Source organism: Aspergillus versicolor (assembly GCF_001890125.1).
Source record: "Aspergillus versicolor CBS 583.65 unplaced genomic scaffold ASPVEscaffold_5, whole genome shotgun sequence".
Taxonomy (NCBI): Eukaryota; Fungi; Ascomycota; class Eurotiomycetes; order Eurotiales; family Aspergillaceae; genus Aspergillus; species Aspergillus versicolor.
This window is the reverse complement of record NW_024467528.1, coordinates 1,136,178-1,155,197: the sequence shown is the minus strand read 5'-3', so window position 1 is coordinate 1,155,197 and position 19,020 is coordinate 1,136,178. Positions and strand designations below refer to the sequence as shown.

Sequence of the window (19,020 nt, the reverse complement as noted above, 5' to 3'; positions counted from 1 at the left end):
GTAGCCGACTCTCCTGTGGGCTCAATGATGCCTTAGTTGTTAATTTACAATTTCTAATTGCCTTACTGTATCCGACCGTTATAGCATTACTTAATCTGACCTGGAAATCCTGCCTCTACAGGACCATGCATAATATATTGAATGTTGTGCGCCGCAAGACCTCACCAAGTGTGGCTTCAGCTGCAGCTTTATTGCAGGAGCTAAACATAAAACCAACCAAGACTAGCGGCGATCTCAGATATACTTCGTTTCTTCCATTTCGATAGATGACACGTCAGATTGACTTGTGACGTGCAGCCCGATACAGTACTTGTATTATTGCTACCACGGCTACCTAATATGACCAGTCATACTGACGCTGCAGAAGAAGAGGACATTCTCGCTGGACCAAGGGGCTAACTTAAGATAAATATATTATCCTTACTGGAGGTGACCGTGCCAAGTGTTCAACCAAGGAGGCGCTTGATTGGTCTGCAGTACATGCCATCCTTGACAGGCATGATTTGCTTCCTGACAGCGTAGATCTTATGATCGTACACCAGGATCACCCACCTCACGTGCCAGACGGCCAAATCCTGCATACCGACAGTAACATTTGATATAATTAGTTGCGTTGCTGTAGGCAATTAGCTTGTCTTATTAGAGAGATTTATCATAGCTGAAACCAACCTAGCTTTTTACCATTTAAAGACATATAACGTGTATATACTGTCTAGGTACAAATGTACATGGATATGGGCCACCGATGACACTACGTCCTCTCGCATAGGATACTGTATGCGGGGCTGATGTAGCAATATAATCAGATTAGCAAATATATGCAGAATGGACTGTCGACTGGAGAGAGAACAGGGATGGCTAAGGTGGCTAAGTGTGAAGCGGCTGAGGCAGTACGCCCTCTTTGACGACATGCCTGGGACTCGGGTTTACTTTTACTCTGGCAGTTGCTCATTATAGTGTCTTCCGGGATATCTGATATGCCCACGATCAAATCCGATGGGGAAGGTGCAACGGGTCTACTCAAGTCGCACCTTCCAACAGTGTGTCATGAAGCATGGAAGTTCCAGGGAAGGTGCAATGGATGCCAGGGGTTTGCTCCTCCCTGCCATGCGTGCAGGCCCCGGTGAACGAGACTCTAGGATCAGTCAATGATTTAAGAAAAATCAACCCCTATTCTTGGAGAATGTCACTACCGCCAAAACTCTAATTCTCTCATTACTACAATGTATATATATGGACAGCTCTTGGTTAAGCTGCGAACCTTCGGGGTGGGGAAAGCCTCACACTATATATACCCCTGTCAAAGTGTAAGAATTACAGGACGTAGTACCTCTTTACAACTCGATGATTAGTATTTCATCCCACTGGAAACTAGAAAATAAACAGAGCAGATATGGCTGCTAGAAACAGTCCAAGTCCCCTATCTTGTTAAACGGTTTTGTACTGATCAAGATATTATGAGCTAGGGCAGACCGAGTCACATGTCACCCGGACATTAACCACAGTCCAGGAATATCTCCAAAATATAAAAGCTAATTGAATTTTATATAATAGAAAGTAACGTCAATCAAACACCAACACACACACATAATACCCAAGCCACAGATTCGTGCACCCGGCATCCACCTCCGTATTCCACTCCCGGAACTGATCCAGGGTAAGACCCGCACCTGTATAAATAGACCAACAGCTCTCGTCATCCTCAATCAGGTGGAAGTCCTTGCAGTTGCTCACAATCCCAGGCATCTGGGGCGTAGGGCCAGACGGGTTCTCGGTTGGTTCCGGGGAGGCGGAGGTGGTTGTTGCGCCGGGAACGTGCACGCAGACGTAGTAGTCTAGCCAGAGGTTTGTGCATTCTGTGACGTGGTTAGATTGTGTATTTAGACAAAAGAAGGGAGGAGAATATACTATCATCAATCTCGGTGTTCCAGCTCCGTGCTGGAACCCTGAAGCCAGAGGCTTCCGATTATCCGGTTCCAGGCTTTAGAAATGGAAAACAGGGGTATGGGCTAATTTGTTGGGAACTGGCCTTTAGTGAGTACTAGTGTATGCACCGGGAACTTGAAAATTGGCGAGATATACGGAGATGTGCTTGAAGTCGGGACATTTCCTTTAGTAATAGTTTAATACTAGTCTTGATGTCCCAGAGTTTCAATATCTGTCTCCCGAATCTGCCGCAGCCTCCGTCTAGCCTCTACTTCCAGCCCTATCCCCACTTAATCCCAGCCCAATGCACCCCCATCACAAGGAAAGCAAAACCGCTAGCACCCCAAATGCAGCCAACAAGGTGGATACCCCAACAACAACCAGCTTCTGCGCCGCCCCCTCGTCGTCTTCCGGGCAGTCAGGTGGCGGGTTAAGCCCCCTGCACAGCTCGGCAGTCAAGGAGGCAGACATGCTCGCCTCAATCGCCGAGTCTACCTTGACCCTGCAAGGGTCCACAGTGGGCGTGGGGAGAGAGGACGCCACCACGGCGCAAGTGTCACCGCCGCTCCAATCTACCCACCACGGAACCTCCATAGTTTCCCCGGTCACGTTGATGGGAATGGCGACCCCTGCCTTCAAGTCCGAAGGCCCTTCCGGGGAGCAGGTGACCGTATTCGCAGTAGCAGATACGAGATCTACCTTGGGGGCAGAATTCTTGATGGTGAACGAGATACCCCGGGTAGTGTAGTTGTAGACCATCCCCTTGTTGTCGAGCGGATGCGAAAAGGCAGTCTCGTTGCAACTCTGCCAGCTAACAGACCACACCATCTTCCAATGCCCCTCTGGCAAGCTGCGCTCGGAGAAGAAGTTGTATGCGAAATAGGGATCGTGGGTGGATGACCAGTTTACGGTCCTCAGATCATGCGACCAGCCGACGTTGTCGTCCCCGGGCAGGTTGGCCCAGTTCCAGATGGTGTAATCGATATACGGATTGAGGTATTTTGCCAGCTTGGCGTTCTGGAAAGCAAAGACAATAGGGAACCGGTCGGTGGGTGCATACGTCTCGTTGCGTGGAAATACCAAGTCCACCTCGAGCACGCTGTCCGAAGAAGCGCCGACGACGGCCCCCAAAAGGGCGCAGGGAAGGAAGAAGCGCATGATGAGGCACAGCAAGAGCTCAGTGGGTAAAGGAGGATGGAATGGGATGGAGGATTCTGCAGCGAGAAGCGCTCTTACATGTGGCGGCCTCCGGAGAGGAAGGCTGAAAGGAACTCGGGAGATGCACAGATCATCGCGGGTGGCCAAGCGAGTGTTAATCTAACTAAATTAGTGCGCAGTTTGTGGAGAGTTGGTGAATATTAGTGCGGCGCCGAGTGCACAAAGCTAGATCGCATGGGATCTGGACCTGGTTCGTCGGAGTGTTGGAATAACGAGGCCCCTGCAGCAGGAAGACGGTATCATTGGCTACAGCCCCAGCCAAGCAAGATATCGCTCCCAGGATGTTGTCTTGGAAGTGTGATCTTGGACGCGTTGGTGTTCTTGGATGAGAGCTATTGCCCCAGTAGGAAGGAGCGGGAAACTGCGCTTCTTCCCACCGCAGCGAGCTTCCCTGACCTTCCCTGACCTTCCCACACCTTGCCATCATCATCAGAAAGATCAACAGCCATGTGTCGCTGGTTTTACCAAGCGAGATATTGTTTCCATTCATTCGGTTGAGTAATGGTTTCCCATTACCGATCGTTTCCACCTATCGCAATGTGAACTTTGGTGGGGGGCCAGGATGTGATTGATATCATCAATGATGCGACTCAGCAGTTTGGGAACTCGGATGGGAGAGTTGGGCCGAAGGGAGATTTGCAGTGCAATGGGAATATCAAGCAGCAGGCTGTGAAGTGGGGGATTTATTAGTATATATATGGCTGGTGTTGATCTATAACTGCTGTATAGTATAGCTATACAAATTATATATAGTGTTTCATCTGGTGCTGCCTGACATTCTACAATCTTGTACACTCTTGTAACACAATTCTTCCTACTAATGATCTTAGGATATTAATATGTATTCAAATATAACACTGCTATAAAGAATGCGGAGAATTGGAGATGAGATTGGAGATCCCCGCAGTGGGTCAACATCCCACTTAACAACTGAAGACAACTGAAGACAACCTCTTCAACTCTCCATCTCAATACCACATCTATTCACCATCTATCAAAATGGCATCAATCAAACCATCAACTACCATCACCTACAAAACCATAGGATCCCTCCAGATCCCAATGGACATCTACCTCCCACCAAATCCCACCAAAGCCCCCATCCTCCTCTGGTTCCACGGCGGCGGTCTCCTGTACGTCCTCCCTAAACAGCCCAACAGGCCAACAATTCATTAACAAGAGCAGACAAGGCCGTCGAGACATGATAGCCCCACACATGCGCTCCGGCGTAGAAAAATACAACTACATCGCCATCTCCGCCGACTACCGCCTCGCCCCACAAGCCCGCATCCACGAAATCCTCCAAGACGTCCAGGACTGCATCGCATTCATCCGGACAGATATCCCCTCACTCCTCGGAGATAAAGCCGACGTCTCCCGCCTCGCCGTCTCGGGGAGTTCGGCGGGTGGGTATCTCGCCCTCTTGGCGGGGTTGTATGTCGAGCCGAAGCCCAAGGTTATTGCGCTCATTTATCCGATTACGGATCCGCTGGGTTCGTTCTTTACCACGCCTCAGTTGCCAGAGGAGGGGAAGCATGTGCCCGAGGAAAAGGAATTGGCGGGGTTTCTTGATGTGGATGCGCCTGTTGTTGCGAACTCGGGGTTAAAGCCGGAAGAGGATGCAAGGGCTTATATGTATGGGTATATGCTGCGTACTGCGACTCATGCGCGACTGTTGGGTGTTCTAAGCGATGAGAAAGGGTCATTGCCGTATCGGATCTCAAGGAATGTTTTTGGGTGTGGATTGCCGCCGGCTTATATTGTCCATGGGGACGCGGATAGTGCTGTGGGAGTTGAGCAGGCGGATGAAGTTGTTGGGGCGATGGTGGGCTGTGGATTGGATGTTGTGTATGAGAGGGTGCATGGGAAGGACCACGTTTTTGATGCGGAGCCGGGGTATGAGAATAAGGCGCTGTATGAGTTTGTCATGCGGTATTTGTAGCCAACTATACTAGATCAGTATCTTGAGTGAGAAGGTGCTATATTTGGAGCACCCATAAAGTCCAATTGCATGCGCTTTGGTCATAAATGTAGTTCTGCTATCAAATATCCTTGTTATTATGGGCAGAACAATGTTACTCATAGGGGCCTGCATACTAGACCCACACATGGTCCTCGCATCAGCTACGACGCACGTATCAGCAATGACCCCGTTGGTATTATAAGAGCAACCTGTGCTGATTCAAGATAGAACCTTGTCCTCTCCTGGCAGCAAATGAGAGAGCTCGAGCCAGCTATCCGACCGTTCATCTTTCACTGTTTCCGTGCCAAAGGGGAGGGACCCTGAAATCAATGCGTTCCCATATTAGCAGCGTATCCCCCATCTTCCAAGTATATATCTAGTACCGTCAAGGATTAAGCAAGAACCTGCTGCCAGGTAATATAGAGTCCGAGTATGCCGGCAGCTGGCGTATACTCCAAATACGGTATACAGCCCAGCAATCCAGCAACAGGAGAGATCGTCACCAAAATCTCCGATCGTTATTCGTAGTGGGAAAGAGATGCGACGATCACGTAGCAGGATGGAGATCTTTATTCCCAGAATTGAAACCGAATAGTCGACTGACTAAGGAACTATCTGGGTAGAGTGTATCAACTTCATGGGTCAACCATGCTTACTCTTTGGGTAGACATCAAGAGGGAACGCTATTTTACCTTCGTGCAATACTCTAACTCAGCATTAATTGTCAGGGGAGTAAATCAGTTCTAAGTGTAGTTATTCATGATCTACTCTACTGACGTAAGGATGGTCCATAACCCCTGTTATTGCTAAACGGACCCGCATATGGAGACGAAACGCTTCATCCGTATCCACTGCCGTGAAGAAGATGGAGACTGGGGAGACAGGCCTACCGGAAAATTCCCCAGACGATCCCAGGAGAAAGGCGTGGATGATGTCAATCGTCGCGTGTGGGTATAAAGCCTGGAGCCCCCATCCAGTTTAGAATATCAACAACAACTCTTGAATAAAGTGTTTACGGTGTACATGATGGTCTTTAAAAGACTCTCAGCCATAGCACTCGCTGCACTCCCCATATCCAGCTCTTTAGCATTCAACCACGATGACTACCTACACAGCCCAACAGCAGACGAGATTCCGCAGCGTATGCCTTCAAACCCACCACGCAATCCAATTCTGATCTGATATAAACAGCAAACGCCGACGGACGCGGATGGCCCACTTCCTTCGAGCAAGCCTCAACCTTCGTCTCCCAACTCACCCTGCCCGAAAAAGTCCTCTTAGTGTCCGGCACAGAAGGACCCTGCGTCGGCAACATCGCCCCAATTCCACGCCTCAACTTCAGCGGCCTCTGCATCCACAATGGTCCCCTGGGTCTGGAGCAGGGGACATACTCCTCCGTCTTCCCGGCCGGAATCACAATCGCGGCGTCGTGGGATAAAAAAACTGCATATAGCCGCGGAAGCGAGATGGCGTCTGAGTTCCGCGAAAAGGGCGCGCATGTTTTGCTTGGACCTGTTGCGGGGCCGATGGGGCGTTCTGCGCATGGGGGTCGGAATTGGGAGGGTTTCTCGCCTGATCCGTATCTAACAGCAGGGTTGTTTGTGGAGACGATTAAGGGGGTTCAGGATAGGGGTGTGCAGGCTTGTGCGAAGCATTTTATTGGGAATGAGCAGGAGACGCAGAGGCAGCCGAGTCAGGATGAAAATGGGGATACGATTGAGAGTGTTTCGTCGAATATTGACGATCGCACACTGCATGAGTTGTATCTTTGGCCGTTTCAGGAGGCTGTTAGGGCTGGTGTTGCTAGTGTATGTTGTTTGTTCTCACTCCTACTGTATGACTGGCTAAGTGCTGATGATGGGTGATGGGTGCAGGTAATGTGCAGCTACAATCGAATCAACCAGACATACGGCTGCCAGAACAGCAAGACGCAGAATGGCATTCTTAAAGGCGAGCTTGGGTTCCAGGGGTATGTCATGTCGGACTGGGGTGCTACTCACAGCGGCGTTGTGGCCGTCACTTCCGGTGAGGACATGGATATGCCTGGGACGCCAGACTATCCTATCTTCTTCCACGAGAAGATCAGCGAGGCAGTCAACAATGGCTCCATTACCATGGACCGTCTGGATGATATGTGTCGACGCGTGATGGCGCCGTACTTCCAGCTGAAGCAGGATAAGGGCTTCCCGGCAATGGACCCTAGTAATAAGGAGACCAATGCTGTTTTGTTCTCGAGTCGTGAGTGACACTGCCAAGTATGCTGAAGCATATTAACAACTCCCAGCGCATGAGTACAAGCACAACTACACCTTCGGCCCCGAAGCCAATGTCGACGTGCGCCACGACCACGGTCACTCCATCCGCAAATCCGCCGCTGAAGCAACGGTCCTCTTGAAGAACAAGAACGGCGCACTGCCGCTGAAAGACCCGAAGCGGATCGCAGTCTTCGGCAACGACGCAGGCGATGTCACAAACGGCATGTCGGTGTGGTACTTCAACGACGTCGCAAACTACGAGTACGGCGTGCTGGCCACTGCCGGTGGTTCAGGCTCAGGGCTCTTCAGCTACATCGTCAGTCCTCTGGAAGCTATCAAGCAGCGCGTGGGATACACAAAAAAAGCCCTGGTTCAGTATGTCCTGAACAACACGGCCATTATCGAGAAGGATAGTCCTTAGTATGCCCCCCCCATATCCAGATACTTCAGGTGCGGCACTAACAACAACAGCATGAAAGCACTGCTACCCTCCTCTCCAGACATCTGCCTCGTCTTCCTCAAATCCTGGGCAACCGAAAATGAGGACCGCGCTTCCCTCGCCCCGGACTGGGAGGGTAACCAAGTCGTCGAAAGGATCGCCTCTACCTGCCCCAACACCGTTGTGATCATGCACTCCAACGGCGTAAATGTGCTTCCCTGGGCTGACCATCCAAACGTGACTGCCATCCTAGCCGCCCACCTCCCAGGCCAGGAAGCAGGGAACAGCATCGTCGATGTCCTCTGGGGAGACATTAACCCGTCCGGTCGTCTGCCTTATACAATCGCGAAGAAAGAGTCTGATTATGGATATGCGCCAATTGCGAATTCCTCGGCGTTGCAAGACACCACTAATCCAGAGGCGTGGCAGGCGGATTTCAAAGAGGGGGTCATGGTCGATTATCGTATGTATCTCAATATCGGGTTGCTGCATGGGCTAATTATGATAGGACACTTTGATGCGATTGACAAGTCGGTGCAATATGAATTTGGCTATGGGCTGTCATATACCCTGTTCAGCTTGAGTGGCGATATCAAGATTACTCCGCTGTCCAAGGGTGATATCAGCTCTCTGCCGTCAACCGCAAAGATAGTCCCAGGGGGAAACCCGCATCTATGGGATGAATTATATGAAATCACAGCGACAGTGAAGAATACCGGGAAAGTGGCTGGTGCAGCTGTACCCCAGCTCTACCTGAGCATGCCAGATGATGTTTCTCCTAAAGGAACGCGGCCGGTGAATGTCCTGAGAGGGTTTGAGAAGGTGCGTCTTGGGGCTGGAGAGTCGCAGGAGGTCAGATTCAAGTTGAATCGGCGGGATATCAGTAACTGGGATGTTGAGAGGCAGCAATGGGCTATTCCGAGGGGGAAGATGGAGGTGAATGTAGGGTTCTCCAGTAGAGACTTCCACGCGAAAGGGGAGTTTACGCCTATTCCATAGAATAGCTATTAATATTATTTTAATAATATTAAATTCCTGTATTATAATTCTAAAAACATGGAGCCCACATTCTGTTTCAGAGGATCAGCAATCACTTTTGAATAAGACGTTAATGATGTCCTCAAAGGGCTCAGCCATAGTAACCCTCACTACACTACGCGTACTATATTGTTTTTAACTCCATTAAATAAGCAAGAATGTATTGATAAGGTTTGGGGTGTACTAAGTTTTCTTGGGCTATGCTCGCAGATTCCTGGTGGTATGACCATGGTCATTGTCTTTAAATCACAGCGCCAGCTCCAGGTCGCTCCTTCCTCAACATCAGCACACAGGGTACTGCTATATCTTACTGTTCACTCCACTGCATTAAGCGACCTTGCAAATCTATATCGAACCATGGCCCGAAGTGCAAGCACCAGGCACAGTAACCACGCAAGCTACGAAAAGCAAGCGAGCTCGAAAGCTATTAAGGTGGCTGCCGATGGTATGTGCTTCATGTGTGACTTAGAGGCCGACAACTGCGTGCATATTATAAGAAAGACAGATGGATCAGTACGTATTAAACAGAGGGGACTATAAATTAGTAAAATTTTAACTAATTATATTTTTCAGGTCCAGATCCTGGCCCAGAAAGGGCTCATCAACTTCCAGCTCAAGTCGGCAATGAATAGAATCGGGTTATGCGCATCTTGCCATGTCAGATATGAGGACCAGTTAGACCCGAGGCTGACGTTCTACCCTCAAGACATTGATTTCTTTATCTTCTTTGAGCTGCGTGATCGAGCCCGCCGGAGCAAGGATGGGTCCGTCCGGAGAGTGCCCACGGCCGCACAATACGCCAAACGGGGCGCGCTATACACAAGGATTGTTTTCAGGAGAAAGGGACAAGATGAGGCGATAGTCAAAGATCCTGCGCGCTGGGATGGCGCACCACTGGGCGCTCTCAAAAGAGCATTTGACATCATGGGATGTCCCAGGGCGGATGGAATCCCGGAAGGGGATACGCAGCGCTTGAGAGATCTTTGGGATCTCTATCACAGGGACGATGATGATACAGCCCAGCGAGTGGCAGCTCGGTATGGTTTTAGCGCCTCAGAAGAACATTTCGGTCTTGGGGCGGTGGACTCGCATAACGACCAGTACGCCGGCGAATCGAATGACCAGGGGGATTTGGATATGGATTGGGACTCGCCAAGTCCAAGCGAACAGACCGAGCTGGACCAGAGCGGATATAGTTACAGGCGATTCAGAAAACAGCTTACCATTGAGAACCCAAAATGTGCGTCCTTTGACTACAGGAACTGGTGTTGGGAATTTGGCCCTAATTCGACCTCGAACCAAAAGGCTCAGCAGATCTAATCTAGTGTTGATTTTGAGATCCCAGATAGCCCGGCTACTTATTTGCTTTGTGGTGTCTAAAGTCTCTGCATAGGGAACAAGGTGTTGAATGAGTTTGTGCTAAGGCATTTGTAGAAGTAACAGAGACTACACTGATTGTTGAGAAGATAGTTAATAGACTGAAGACAGCTTAAATACAGACAACAAGTTTTCCACCAAATATCGTTATTACATGCTACCCAGGCAGGTCAATCTCTCAGCATCGGCCTCGAGTTAGAGCATGCTTATGCGCAGAGAGCACCTTGACAACCTCAAACTCTTCATTCTGAACAGCCATGCGCTGCGCATCCCACCCCCGAAAGTCACACTGCCACGCATTCGCCCCCAGCGCAAGCAGCGTCCTGACCATCTCCACCTTGCCCGTAAAAGCCGCAAACATAAGCGGCGTCCTCTTCAGAAAATCCGGCACATCAATATCCACATCTTCATAATCCGGACACTCCACAAGCAGCCACTTCACAACAGCAATCAGACCCTCCGACGCCGCATGGTGCAGGTAATGGTCCGGGTTCATGGCTATACCGGCTAGACTGGGTGACCCCGCGGTGAAGTAGGCGATGCTGGACAGCGAGGCGCCGTTGGCGAAGAGGGCTTTCAGAGCGTCGGTGGTGGTGTTTCGTGCGGCGCTGAGGAAGGGCGTGTCGAGCCAGTCTGCGAGGTCGAGGCTGGTGGATTTGGGTTGTGTTCTGGCGCTGTGTTCGTGCAGCGGGATGCCTTTGCGGGCTAGGAGGTTGACTGCTTCGCCGCAGCTGGTTCGGCAGGTATAAAGGAGGGCGATGTGGGCGTTTATGGAGAGGGGGGGTTCGGGGAGGATGAAGGGGAGGAGTCGGAGGATTGTGCTGTGGTTGTTCTCTTTGCATGCCGTCTTGTAGTCTTCTATTACAGCGTCGGCTGTTAGAGCGTTGATGGCTTGAGTGCTCATTTGATTTGTGGTGGGTGAGATTTCTGCGAATGCCGTGAGCGATGAGGGGGGGAGATGCTCGACGACTATGTAGATGAGCTCTGAGGGGAGCTTGAACAGGTTGAAGGCTGGCATGTTGAATATAATATGTTGATGTTGAATAAACAGATAGTGATTGCTCAGTTGAAGGTGGTCTTATAGGATATAGCAGTATATTCACTGCCGAGTATGTGAATTACCTTGCTAGCAATATTCACTACATTACGTGAGTTATTGTGAAGGATAGAAAGATAGTTGGTATATTGACAATCCATGTTCACTAAGAGATAACCCTGCCATGAGTATCTGAAAACAGTGCATCAAGGCCTCTGACCCCCCTTTTTTTTATTACTGACCAGGTCCGTGTCTGCGCTGTGAGCCAGCAGGCTTGCCACGGTTTTTGACAGCGAGGGCGATATATCTATGACGGAGTCGTCGAATCCGTAGTCGATAAGGGCAGATAGCGGAGAGCAATATTCGAAGGCAAGTATCTAGAGCTTCAGTTCTGTTGCTTCTCATGAAAGTTTCTTTCCAGTTCGCCTCTTTTCGCCATTCGTGGTCGGTTGGTGGACTGGGCGCCAGATCGTTGAGCCATGTCCCCATGGCTTTGGTGTAGCTGCTTCTGAATAGAGTTCGTAGAATAAAGAATTTGTGTTCTGGCTCGGTTATCTCGCAGTCAAGGATGGATAAAAGTACCAGGATTGCGCCGTGGTGATCATCTTCTGTTGCTCTTTTCAGCGCGTGCAGCCTGTCTTCCGGGGTCAGCGCGTGCAGTGTCGGCAGGACGAAGCTTCGTGCTTGCAATGACACCCCAGAAATACTGAAATAGTCAAGTAGTGATAAGTGATCGAGTATCATGAGAACGAGCTCTGCAGGAAGGTTAAATGGGTGTCGAAGCTCCATGATGTATGGCAATTGAGTAGTAGTGATACTACGAAATAGTGCTGAATCCTATATTTATACACTGCTTGGACTTGCTTGAATCACTACTGTGATAGTGGCATTCACTACCTTACATGGGAATTCACTCCTAGGACTACTTGCTCACTCTATCACATGTAACTTGTTTAAATTGCCTTGTTCAATTATTCAGCTGGACAAGTACAGCCAAAGGATAAAGGTATCAAGCTGATGCTGTCCAAAACAATGGACAGTCTTCAATCCGCAATTTGTACCCTAGGGAGCATGGTGCGTCCTGTATTGTTCAATACTGCTTGCAGCGCCGGATTGATTAATATCCTGACAGAATAGACTTCCACGCTGAACCGCGATATACCATAGTCAGGGCTGTTCCCATGAGCCCAGCTCCGCTTTGTAGATTTCCCAACTCAAGACCACACTGGCAAAACTTTGGAGAGTAAATGCAGAAAGATGAAGCTCCCGTTTCTTACTATTCATCTTTGGGACCCGGAGAATTCATGTGTATCAATCTCGGCTGCGGAGTTTCTAAGCTCCTTGCTTACCACTATTGATATGTGCATAACTAGTCTGTCGATCGGTGATGAGGACAAACTGGTATCATTGCAGATTGCTGGTCTCAATTTCCTTTTTATCAGCCTACGGAGTAGACTTATGCCGATGAATCAATGGCAATGCCGGACCAGTTCAGCTGTTCAGCTGCGCCACTCATTTCCTTCATGCACCATTTCCTTCATGTACCATTTCCTTCATGTACAATGACGATCGAAGTGCTGCTGCAGCCTCATTTTACGATTTACCAATCCAGACCGCTATTTCCAACCTGCACGAGGAACATATGCACGATGTAGCTTGCAAGGTATGTGATGCCTTGCTTGTTTCAGCTGATCGGCCTAATTGAAGCCAACTTCGCAGCATAAATACCCTTCAGCCCCGGCAAGTTGTCCAACCTCGTTCCATCTTTCTCCCAATAATCCACTTCTTTAATCCGATATCCATCATGAAGCAAGCATACGCCCTAGTCGGAATCCTGGCCAGTCTCTGCCATCCCGCCCACGGTCTTGTCTTTCGCGACAACATCAAGCAAACTGTCAACGGCAAATCTCTTTCGCTTTTGCCTGCCACTGAAAGTGCAGACTCGGTGAAACTTGGCACTCCAGTCAATTCCGCATCAAGTGGCTGGGAGTTCAACACCGAGGGCTTCGCCGATGATGTGGCCATCATCACCTCTCTCGCCTCCTCGGGGTCCCTCCAGTGTGAGCTGGGCAACAAATGCAAATTGAACCTTGGAGAACAAGAAGGGCAGCCGTTCATTGTCTCTAGGATTGATGAGGAATCGCCTCTTTTTATTTTCCAGCACTCTGTAACGAGGCATTATGTATCCCGCGCGTTTGATATGTCCTTGGAGTTGGATTATCACTTCTCGGACTCTGCGGTGTTTGAATTGGAAAAGATCGAGGGTAAGGCTTGCTCATTTCTGCTTGGATCCATGTACTAAAACTGTTTATGCTCCCAGATACACACTCGGAAATCTAGATAAGGAGAGAATAGGATTCTGATGGCTGAAAGGGGGGAAAGATGAGGAATGTGCAAGAAACCAGGCTTAGATCATTATTATAGTACTAAGGACAATAAGACGATACTGTCCAAGTAATCAGTCTGGCCTCAATGCTAGTAGAAAACACAAACTCTTAATTGCAATTTATTACCCCAGGGCATTCTATATTCTGAACGCGATATACCAGTCAGGCCTGTTACCATGGGCCTAATTCCGCATTATAGTCCTCCAGCAACTGCACTATACTGGGCATATTCTCTTCCGAGCAGGTAGCAGCCATAAGTGGCGTGATACCCCCTTTATCCTGGTGGTTGACATTCGCACCATGCTCCAAGAGCATCCTGACAGACTCTTCACACCCATGCTTCACAGCCCACAGCAACGGTGTATCGCCATGCTTGTCAACAGCTTCAGTTTTCGCCCCCCTCCCCAGCAGCAGCCGGACAACACCAGCATGTTCTTTCTCTAGGATAGGATTATACGCAGCGCTGAATAAAGGCGTCTGCCCACTTTTACCGCAAAGCTCCGTATCAGCCCCGTGGTCAAGCAGTATCCTGGCAATTTCCTCCCGCCCCGCAGCGGCGGCGTTACCCAGCGGCGTCGTCCTGGCATTCCTGTCTGTGTTGACAATAGCTTTATAATCGAGCAGAATCCGAAGGATATCAGTATATCCCCTTGCCGCAGCAGAACAAAGCGGCCGATCGCCGTGATGAGCCTCGTTCAGCACAGCATCAAGCGTCGGCGGGTAGTCACGAACCTTGTTTAAAATATACCTAACAGCAGCCGGAAACTTGCGAAACACCGCCGCATGCAGGAAGGCCTTTGGTGATTCCGGCGTTGGACTCTCACCCCATAACGAGACGCTGTCTTCTAGGCTTAGTCCGCAAGTGTAGATTTTGTCTCGCGGCGCTCCGTTGTCTAGAAGGACTTCTAGAACGCCTGGGTCTTGCTGGCGCATGGCTTCGAATAGAGGCTTGTCCCATGCGTCGAGGTCTAGTTTGGACCCTGGGTGTTTGGGGGGCATGCTGGTGTAGGGGATAAGGATGCGCACTGCTGTGGTACAGGTGGTTGTGCATGCGAGTGTTAGGGCTAGACACCCGGTTGGAAAACCTGTTCTCTTGTTCCGCTGGATGCGGGAGGCGAAGTAGATGAGGGCGTCATGGTTGGCGTCGTCGACGGCGGTTCCGAAGGCAGATAGAGTGTCTTCGAGATGCACTTTGTCGAGGAGGGGGAGGGAGACATCGCGCCAGGAGTGGCAGACTTTAGAGACGTGTAGTAGGGTGTAAGCGTCTAGATATTTGGCGAGTTTAGTGGCCAGCTCAGTGGGGAAATAAGGTGGGCATAGGGAAGCCATGGTTTCGTTTGGACTTTCTTACTATTCAAAGTCTTAATATTCCGAGCGATGGCTTCTCATTTATACATACTGTCTTTATTGTTGGGAAATGGTTTGAATCGCTATTCACTAATATCTTAGCAACAAGATGAATGCTTTACCTTGAGACAATGGCTTCAAAGCCCTTAGGCACATAAAGACAGTCTTGGCCTTCCTAGCGAAATGTCTACCAAAATGAGTTCAAAGATCTTTGTTTATTCAGAATCATCTCCACGGAAATCAGGCAAGTTCACAAAGCCTCTAAATACCACCGGACAATCACCGACGCCTGGATAGTTGTCGTTATTTATCCAAGTAGACGCCCTACCTCCTCTGCAATAGCCATAACCCTCTCCTCAGTCAGACGGCGTCCAATAATCTGGACAGCAACCGGTGCGCCATGATACACATCGGGGTCATCTATAAAACTCAGCCTCAGAACAATCTCAAGTATAATCAGTACTTACACTCCCCCTGAACAACCGCATCAACCTCCGACAACGACTTAACCTCATTCCTGACATCAACACCCCTATCCGCAACCGTAACCGGGACAACAACACTCGTGAAGTCAAGCAGATTCACAATAGTGGTATATCCATAGTACTTGAACTGGTTATGCCGGATCGCAGCATGCGGCGCTACAGGGGCAATAATAGCATCGAGCTCCCTGCCGATTCTCTTCTCGAATTCCCGGATCTTCGATAGGTATGCGCATTGGTAGTTCCATTTCCTGAGGTGCAGGTCCCAGAGATCGTTTATGCTTAGTTTTGAGTGCGTTGCGGGTGTGAGGTCTGCTATGTTTTGGATTACGGTTCCTCCGTCGGCGCCGATGATAGACATGAAGAGGTCGATGGCGGACGGGTGCTCGTAGGGCCCCCAAGGGAGGACTGTGTGTCCGGCTTCGCTGAGTTTGGTGGTGACGGTCTGAATAGCTCTCAGTATGGGAGGATGGGGGAGTACCTATAAGCAGTTAGTTCTGGACTTCAAGTGTATATACATGATGACTGACGTTGCCGTCACAGAAATAATATCCTAGGGTTAATCCACCGCTCCCAATCTTTATCTTGATAGTGTCCTCCTCGCTCTGTCGCCAGGGCATAGGAATTACCTTGGAATCATGGAGCCAAGGCTCCTGGGAGAGGACAGACGTGACAAAAAGTCGCATATCAGCTACCGAATGGGCAAGTGGTCCGCATACACTATGGATAGTCTCTTGCCCCTCCATACTATTAGCCATATTCGCATACGGAATACGACCATGGCTAGGGCGGAGACCGTAGAGCAAGTTGAATGCTGCTGGGATTCGAATCGAGCCACCTTTATTATTAGATACTTCAAATAATTTTACTTTTTGATAGACTTACCGATATCCGTTCCAACACCTAATACACTGCCGCGGAGTGCAAGAATGGCGCCTTCGCCGCCGGAGCTTCCGCCGCAAGATAGGTTCTTGTTTCGAGGGTTGGTGGTACGGCCGAAGACGTTGTTGATGGTTTCGCCTACCATTAGGGCTTGGGGAACGGAGGTCTTGACGTAGAGCACGGCGCCGGCATTGAGTAGCAGGGTAGTTAGGACGGAGTCTTCGGTGTTCTTCTTTCCAATCCAGGTGGCATACCCCATGGTAGTTTCAAGGCCCTATTCAATTAACGATTTTCCATACGGTGATAGATGTTCTTACTTTAATGCGAACCTGGTCCTTTAGGGAGATTGGCAGGCCATGAAGTGGTCCAATGGGCTTCTTGTGTTCGGCCATATAGTCATCCAGATACTGTGCCCTGGCGAGGGCCATATCAGGGAAGAATTCATGGAAGCAGTTGGTCTACCTATTAGCAATTTGCCATATTTAAATGGCAGTTACCATACCACTTGATGTGCCAACGCAGCTCTCTTGCAGAAAGCAGTTGTAACAGCCACTGAACTCAGCTTTCCAGCAGCTAAATCGCCCACTAGTTGAGTAGCTGAGGATTCGGTGATCTGCAGCTCCTCCTCAGTCAAGATCCCACTCTGCCGTGGGAATGACATGACTGAGTCGTATGTAGGTGGCTTGATGCGCCATTCTGGAGGGATAGCTGCCTCGAGGCTAGACTTCTTCTTTGATGCTGCAAGTTGCCAGTCCATGTTGACTACTAGAACTGCAGGTATAGAGACGAATGTTGAAACAATGTCGTGGAAATACTAAGGACGCCCTCAATTTATGCCGTTTATTCGAAGGATTACCCCAAGAAGCAGCCGAGGTTAATTAGGCATGTCCGAATTCAGTGAAGATCCCTTACTACGTTTCATAAACGGTACTTTGTGAATACGAGCAACATGAACACGAGCAACGACAATACCCTATTTGTGGGTTTAACTGCCATGTGCAATTACCATTGTTCAACGGTGCTTATTATGGATAAATAGTCTTATCATGTTGTTCTATGCCTTACATCCCTGACTTGAAGTTTAGTATTATACAAAGCTCCATTACTGGGGTTTATATGGAGCACCAAAAGACGTCAGACTAGTTAACTATCAAACTATAATGCGGTGACCATACAGCCGGCAGACCCAACCTCAAGACCATATTCATCAAGACCATATGCTCAAGCTGACCTGAAGTCTTGTCGGCACCTCGGGCTTGGCGACTACGGCATCTCTAACGAATAGCCCCCGATTCTCGGCCAAAGCAAGTCGGGATCAGTATTTGACAGCTCCTTCGGTCGGGAGCCAGTGTTTACCACGTGAGTGGCTTGGTGATTGAGTCACCTGGCACCCTTCTTGTCCTTTTCTGGTGTCGCTTGCAGTAGATCCGGGTGTGATTCGTCCTGACTCGGGCTTGCATGGGTTGTATGGCTGCCTCACCATGCACGTTAGGGCAGCCATTGGTCGCCCCAATGCCAACTTCCATTGCCAACACAGCCCTCGAACAGAGAGCGTAGAATCAGAAAGAAACTGGTGGAAGTGGTACTTTTGTAGTGCTGGTACTTCGGCCTCTCCAGGTATTTAGTCTGTGCCCCCCTCCCTGGGCTCTTCTTTTTCTTTTACTTCCTTTCATCATATTGCACGGTTAGTATCTATTCAACTTATCTTCTAGCCCACTGCTAACTCAACCAAGATGGCCCGAGAGCGCCTGCTCCCCCGGGGCGAGAGATGTTGTCGCCGGATCATGTACGAGTCACAGTGTCGGGATAGCGTGAACGGCAACGAGGGCAGGTGGATGCGTAAGTGTGGTAAATGCGAAAGGCTGGTCTTCGACGACGATGAGGGCTACAGAGAATGGAACCCACGTTGCTTCTGTGGTATTCCATCTCGCCTGCAGCACGAGACTAACAGCAACAATCACTGGACATACCGATGCCTTTTCGAGTTTTGTGGCTTCAAGAGGTCGCATCGACGCCGTTCTGCAAGTCGCCGGGTGTCCAGGTCGAGGTTCAGGAATGGCCATCGGTCCAGGTATTACTGATCGCCTGCCCGTGATTAAGGTAGGTTGGCCGACAATGAAAGTTTTGGTGGGAGGATAGGTGCGCCTACCTTTCGATATGTGACTTGCGAGGGTTATTGGTGGACATGGGACAGTTATTGCAGGCTTTTCGGGAATTCATGATTTATTTTAAGGTCATTCTTCTATACAAGGTATCTGTATATATAGCGAGAGCCCCGCATCTCGACGTAGAGATCAGTAGACCAAGAAGGTAACACCAGTTGACATGCCCATATTCGCGTTGCTGACCTGCCGTACGACCTGAACAAGCCTCCCTTTGCCAGGTTCAGCTAAAAGTCCGTATACATATCCGACCGTTCCATGTGTTGATACGCGCTATTCAGCAGTCTTGGCTGTGCTGACAGTCAGATCTATGCCTTGCTTCACATCCCAGCCTTTATCTTTACTACGGCACAAAGGCTACATTACTGCGATATTTTGCACGGATACCGATGCAGTTATGGGCAGTTAACCATGAAGAATAAAGTGTGCTTCCTTCATCAGACCTGATAGTCATAGTCAGCCTCTTCAGCCTCTTCGGCCTCTTGGGCTTGACGCGGTATCTACACAT

The 19,020-nt window shown here is 49.6% G+C and overlaps 11 protein-coding genes across 11 annotated transcripts; 5 read left to right on the top strand and 6 right to left on the bottom strand.

Moving 5' to 3' along the window:
- Nucleotides 1-1,563: 1,563 nt before the first annotated feature.
- ASPVEDRAFT_83985 (LysM peptidoglycan-binding domain-containing protein) lies at nucleotides 1,564-2,107 on the bottom strand (the record flags this gene model as incomplete). The annotated part of the gene is made up of 2 exons (XM_040817481.1): nucleotides 1,564-1,856; nucleotides 2,083-2,107. 2 exons carry the CDS (start codon nucleotides 2,105-2,107, stop codon nucleotides 1,564-1,566), a joined length of 318 nt encoding a protein of 105 aa, XP_040668252.1.
- ASPVEDRAFT_677286 (uncharacterized protein) lies at nucleotides 2,020-3,165 on the bottom strand. Its single transcript, XM_040815961.1, has one exon. The coding sequence runs from the start codon at nucleotides 3,082-3,084 to the stop codon at nucleotides 2,242-2,244; it is 843 nt and encodes a 280-aa protein (XP_040668251.1). The 5' UTR covers nucleotides 3,085-3,165; the 3' UTR covers nucleotides 2,020-2,241.
- Nucleotides 3,166-4,097: 932 nt separating this feature from the next.
- Nucleotides 4,098-5,253, top strand: ASPVEDRAFT_41976 (alpha/beta hydrolase). The gene is made up of 2 exons (XM_040812477.1): nucleotides 4,098-4,277; nucleotides 4,330-5,253. The coding sequence occupies exons 1-2, from the start codon at nucleotides 4,144-4,146 to the stop codon at nucleotides 5,084-5,086; spliced, it is 891 nt and encodes a 296-aa protein (XP_040668250.1). The 5' UTR covers nucleotides 4,098-4,143; the 3' UTR covers nucleotides 5,087-5,253.
- Nucleotides 5,254-6,133: 880 nt separating this feature from the next.
- ASPVEDRAFT_29066 (beta-glucosidase) lies at nucleotides 6,134-8,800 on the top strand (the record flags this gene model as incomplete). The annotated part of the gene is made up of 6 exons (XM_040810187.1): nucleotides 6,134-6,248; nucleotides 6,299-6,915; nucleotides 6,982-7,345; nucleotides 7,392-7,782; nucleotides 7,834-8,264; nucleotides 8,310-8,800. 6 exons carry the CDS (start codon nucleotides 6,134-6,136, stop codon nucleotides 8,798-8,800), a joined length of 2,409 nt encoding a protein of 802 aa, XP_040668249.1.
- Nucleotides 8,801-9,151: 351 nt separating this feature from the next.
- Nucleotides 9,152-10,228, top strand: ASPVEDRAFT_41975 (uncharacterized protein). Its single transcript, XM_040812476.1, has 2 exons — nucleotides 9,152-9,352; nucleotides 9,413-10,228. The coding sequence occupies exons 1-2, from the start codon at nucleotides 9,197-9,199 to the stop codon at nucleotides 10,157-10,159; spliced, it is 903 nt and encodes a 300-aa protein (XP_040668248.1). The 5' UTR covers nucleotides 9,152-9,196; the 3' UTR covers nucleotides 10,160-10,228.
- Nucleotides 10,229-10,394: 166 nt separating this feature from the next.
- ASPVEDRAFT_83980 (ankyrin repeat domain-containing protein) lies at nucleotides 10,395-11,234 on the bottom strand (the record flags this gene model as incomplete). The annotated part of the gene is made up of 1 exon (XM_040817480.1): nucleotides 10,395-11,234. The coding sequence occupies one exon, from the start codon at nucleotides 11,232-11,234 to the stop codon at nucleotides 10,395-10,397; it is 840 nt and encodes a 279-aa protein (XP_040668247.1).
- Nucleotides 11,235-11,486: 252 nt separating this feature from the next.
- Nucleotides 11,487-12,041, bottom strand: ASPVEDRAFT_72324 (F-box protein; the record flags this gene model as incomplete). The annotated part of the gene is made up of 1 exon (XM_040816156.1): nucleotides 11,487-12,041. One exon carries the CDS (start codon nucleotides 12,039-12,041, stop codon nucleotides 11,487-11,489), a length of 555 nt encoding a protein of 184 aa, XP_040668246.1.
- A 958-nt stretch (nucleotides 12,042-12,999) lies between these two features.
- Nucleotides 13,000-13,865, top strand: ASPVEDRAFT_41974 (uncharacterized protein). Its single transcript, XM_040812475.1, has 2 exons — nucleotides 13,000-13,516; nucleotides 13,573-13,865. The coding sequence occupies exons 1-2, from the start codon at nucleotides 13,057-13,059 to the stop codon at nucleotides 13,590-13,592; spliced, it is 480 nt and encodes a 159-aa protein (XP_040668245.1). The 5' UTR covers nucleotides 13,000-13,056; the 3' UTR covers nucleotides 13,593-13,865.
- Nucleotides 13,811-15,015, bottom strand: ASPVEDRAFT_888491 (uncharacterized protein; the record flags this gene model as incomplete). Its single annotated transcript, XM_040818434.1, has 1 exon — nucleotides 13,811-15,015. The coding sequence occupies exon 1, from the start codon at nucleotides 14,966-14,968 to the stop codon at nucleotides 13,811-13,813; it is 1,158 nt and encodes a 385-aa protein (XP_040668244.1). The 5' UTR covers nucleotides 14,969-15,015.
- A 278-nt stretch (nucleotides 15,016-15,293) lies between these two features.
- ASPVEDRAFT_62508 (amidase) lies at nucleotides 15,294-17,107 on the bottom strand (the record flags this gene model as incomplete). The annotated part of the gene is made up of 6 exons (XM_040815620.1): nucleotides 15,294-15,406; nucleotides 15,454-15,949; nucleotides 15,999-16,306; nucleotides 16,354-16,624; nucleotides 16,668-16,808; nucleotides 16,853-17,107. 6 exons carry the CDS (start codon nucleotides 17,105-17,107, stop codon nucleotides 15,294-15,296), a joined length of 1,584 nt encoding a protein of 527 aa, XP_040668243.1.
- Nucleotides 17,108-18,099: 992 nt separating this feature from the next.
- On the top strand, nucleotides 18,100-19,002 carry ASPVEDRAFT_677170 (uncharacterized protein). Its single transcript, XM_040815960.1, has 3 exons — nucleotides 18,100-18,421; nucleotides 18,473-18,660; nucleotides 18,720-19,002. The coding sequence occupies exons 1-3, from the start codon at nucleotides 18,323-18,325 to the stop codon at nucleotides 18,919-18,921; spliced, it is 489 nt and encodes a 162-aa protein (XP_040668242.1). The 5' UTR covers nucleotides 18,100-18,322; the 3' UTR covers nucleotides 18,922-19,002.
- Nucleotides 19,003-19,020: the final 18 nt, after the last annotated feature.

Excerpts from the sequence above, each read along its gene's own strand:
- ASPVEDRAFT_677286 (XM_040815961.1), bottom strand. The coding sequence starts at position 3,084 with ATGCGCTTCTTCCTTCCCTGCGCCCTTTTGGGGGCCGTCGTCGGCGCT.
- ASPVEDRAFT_41976 (XM_040812477.1), top strand. The coding sequence starts at position 4,144 with ATGGCATCAATCAAACCATCAACTACCATCACCTACAAAACCATAGGA. Across the intron at positions 4,278-4,329 it reads TTCCACGGCGGCGGTCTCCT|ACAAGGCCGTCGAGACATGA; the intron begins GTACGTCCTCCC and ends TAACAAGAGCAG.
- ASPVEDRAFT_41975 (XM_040812476.1), top strand. The coding sequence starts at position 9,197 with ATGGCCCGAAGTGCAAGCACCAGGCACAGTAACCACGCAAGCTACGAA. Across the intron at positions 9,353-9,412 it reads TAAGAAAGACAGATGGATCA|GTCCAGATCCTGGCCCAGAA; the intron begins GTACGTATTAAA and ends TATATTTTTCAG.
- ASPVEDRAFT_41974 (XM_040812475.1), top strand. The coding sequence starts at position 13,057 with ATGAAGCAAGCATACGCCCTAGTCGGAATCCTGGCCAGTCTCTGCCAT. Across the intron at positions 13,517-13,572 it reads TGAATTGGAAAAGATCGAGG|ATACACACTCGGAAATCTAG; the intron begins GTAAGGCTTGCT and ends TTATGCTCCCAG.
- ASPVEDRAFT_677170 (XM_040815960.1), top strand. The coding sequence starts at position 18,323 with ATGCCTTTTCGAGTTTTGTGGCTTCAAGAGGTCGCATCGACGCCGTTC. Across the intron at positions 18,422-18,472 it reads AGGAATGGCCATCGGTCCAG|TTTTGGTGGGAGGATAGGTG; the intron begins GTATTACTGATC and ends CGACAATGAAAG. Across the intron at positions 18,661-18,719 it reads GAGATCAGTAGACCAAGAAG|CCTCCCTTTGCCAGGTTCAG; the intron begins GTAACACCAGTT and ends GACCTGAACAAG.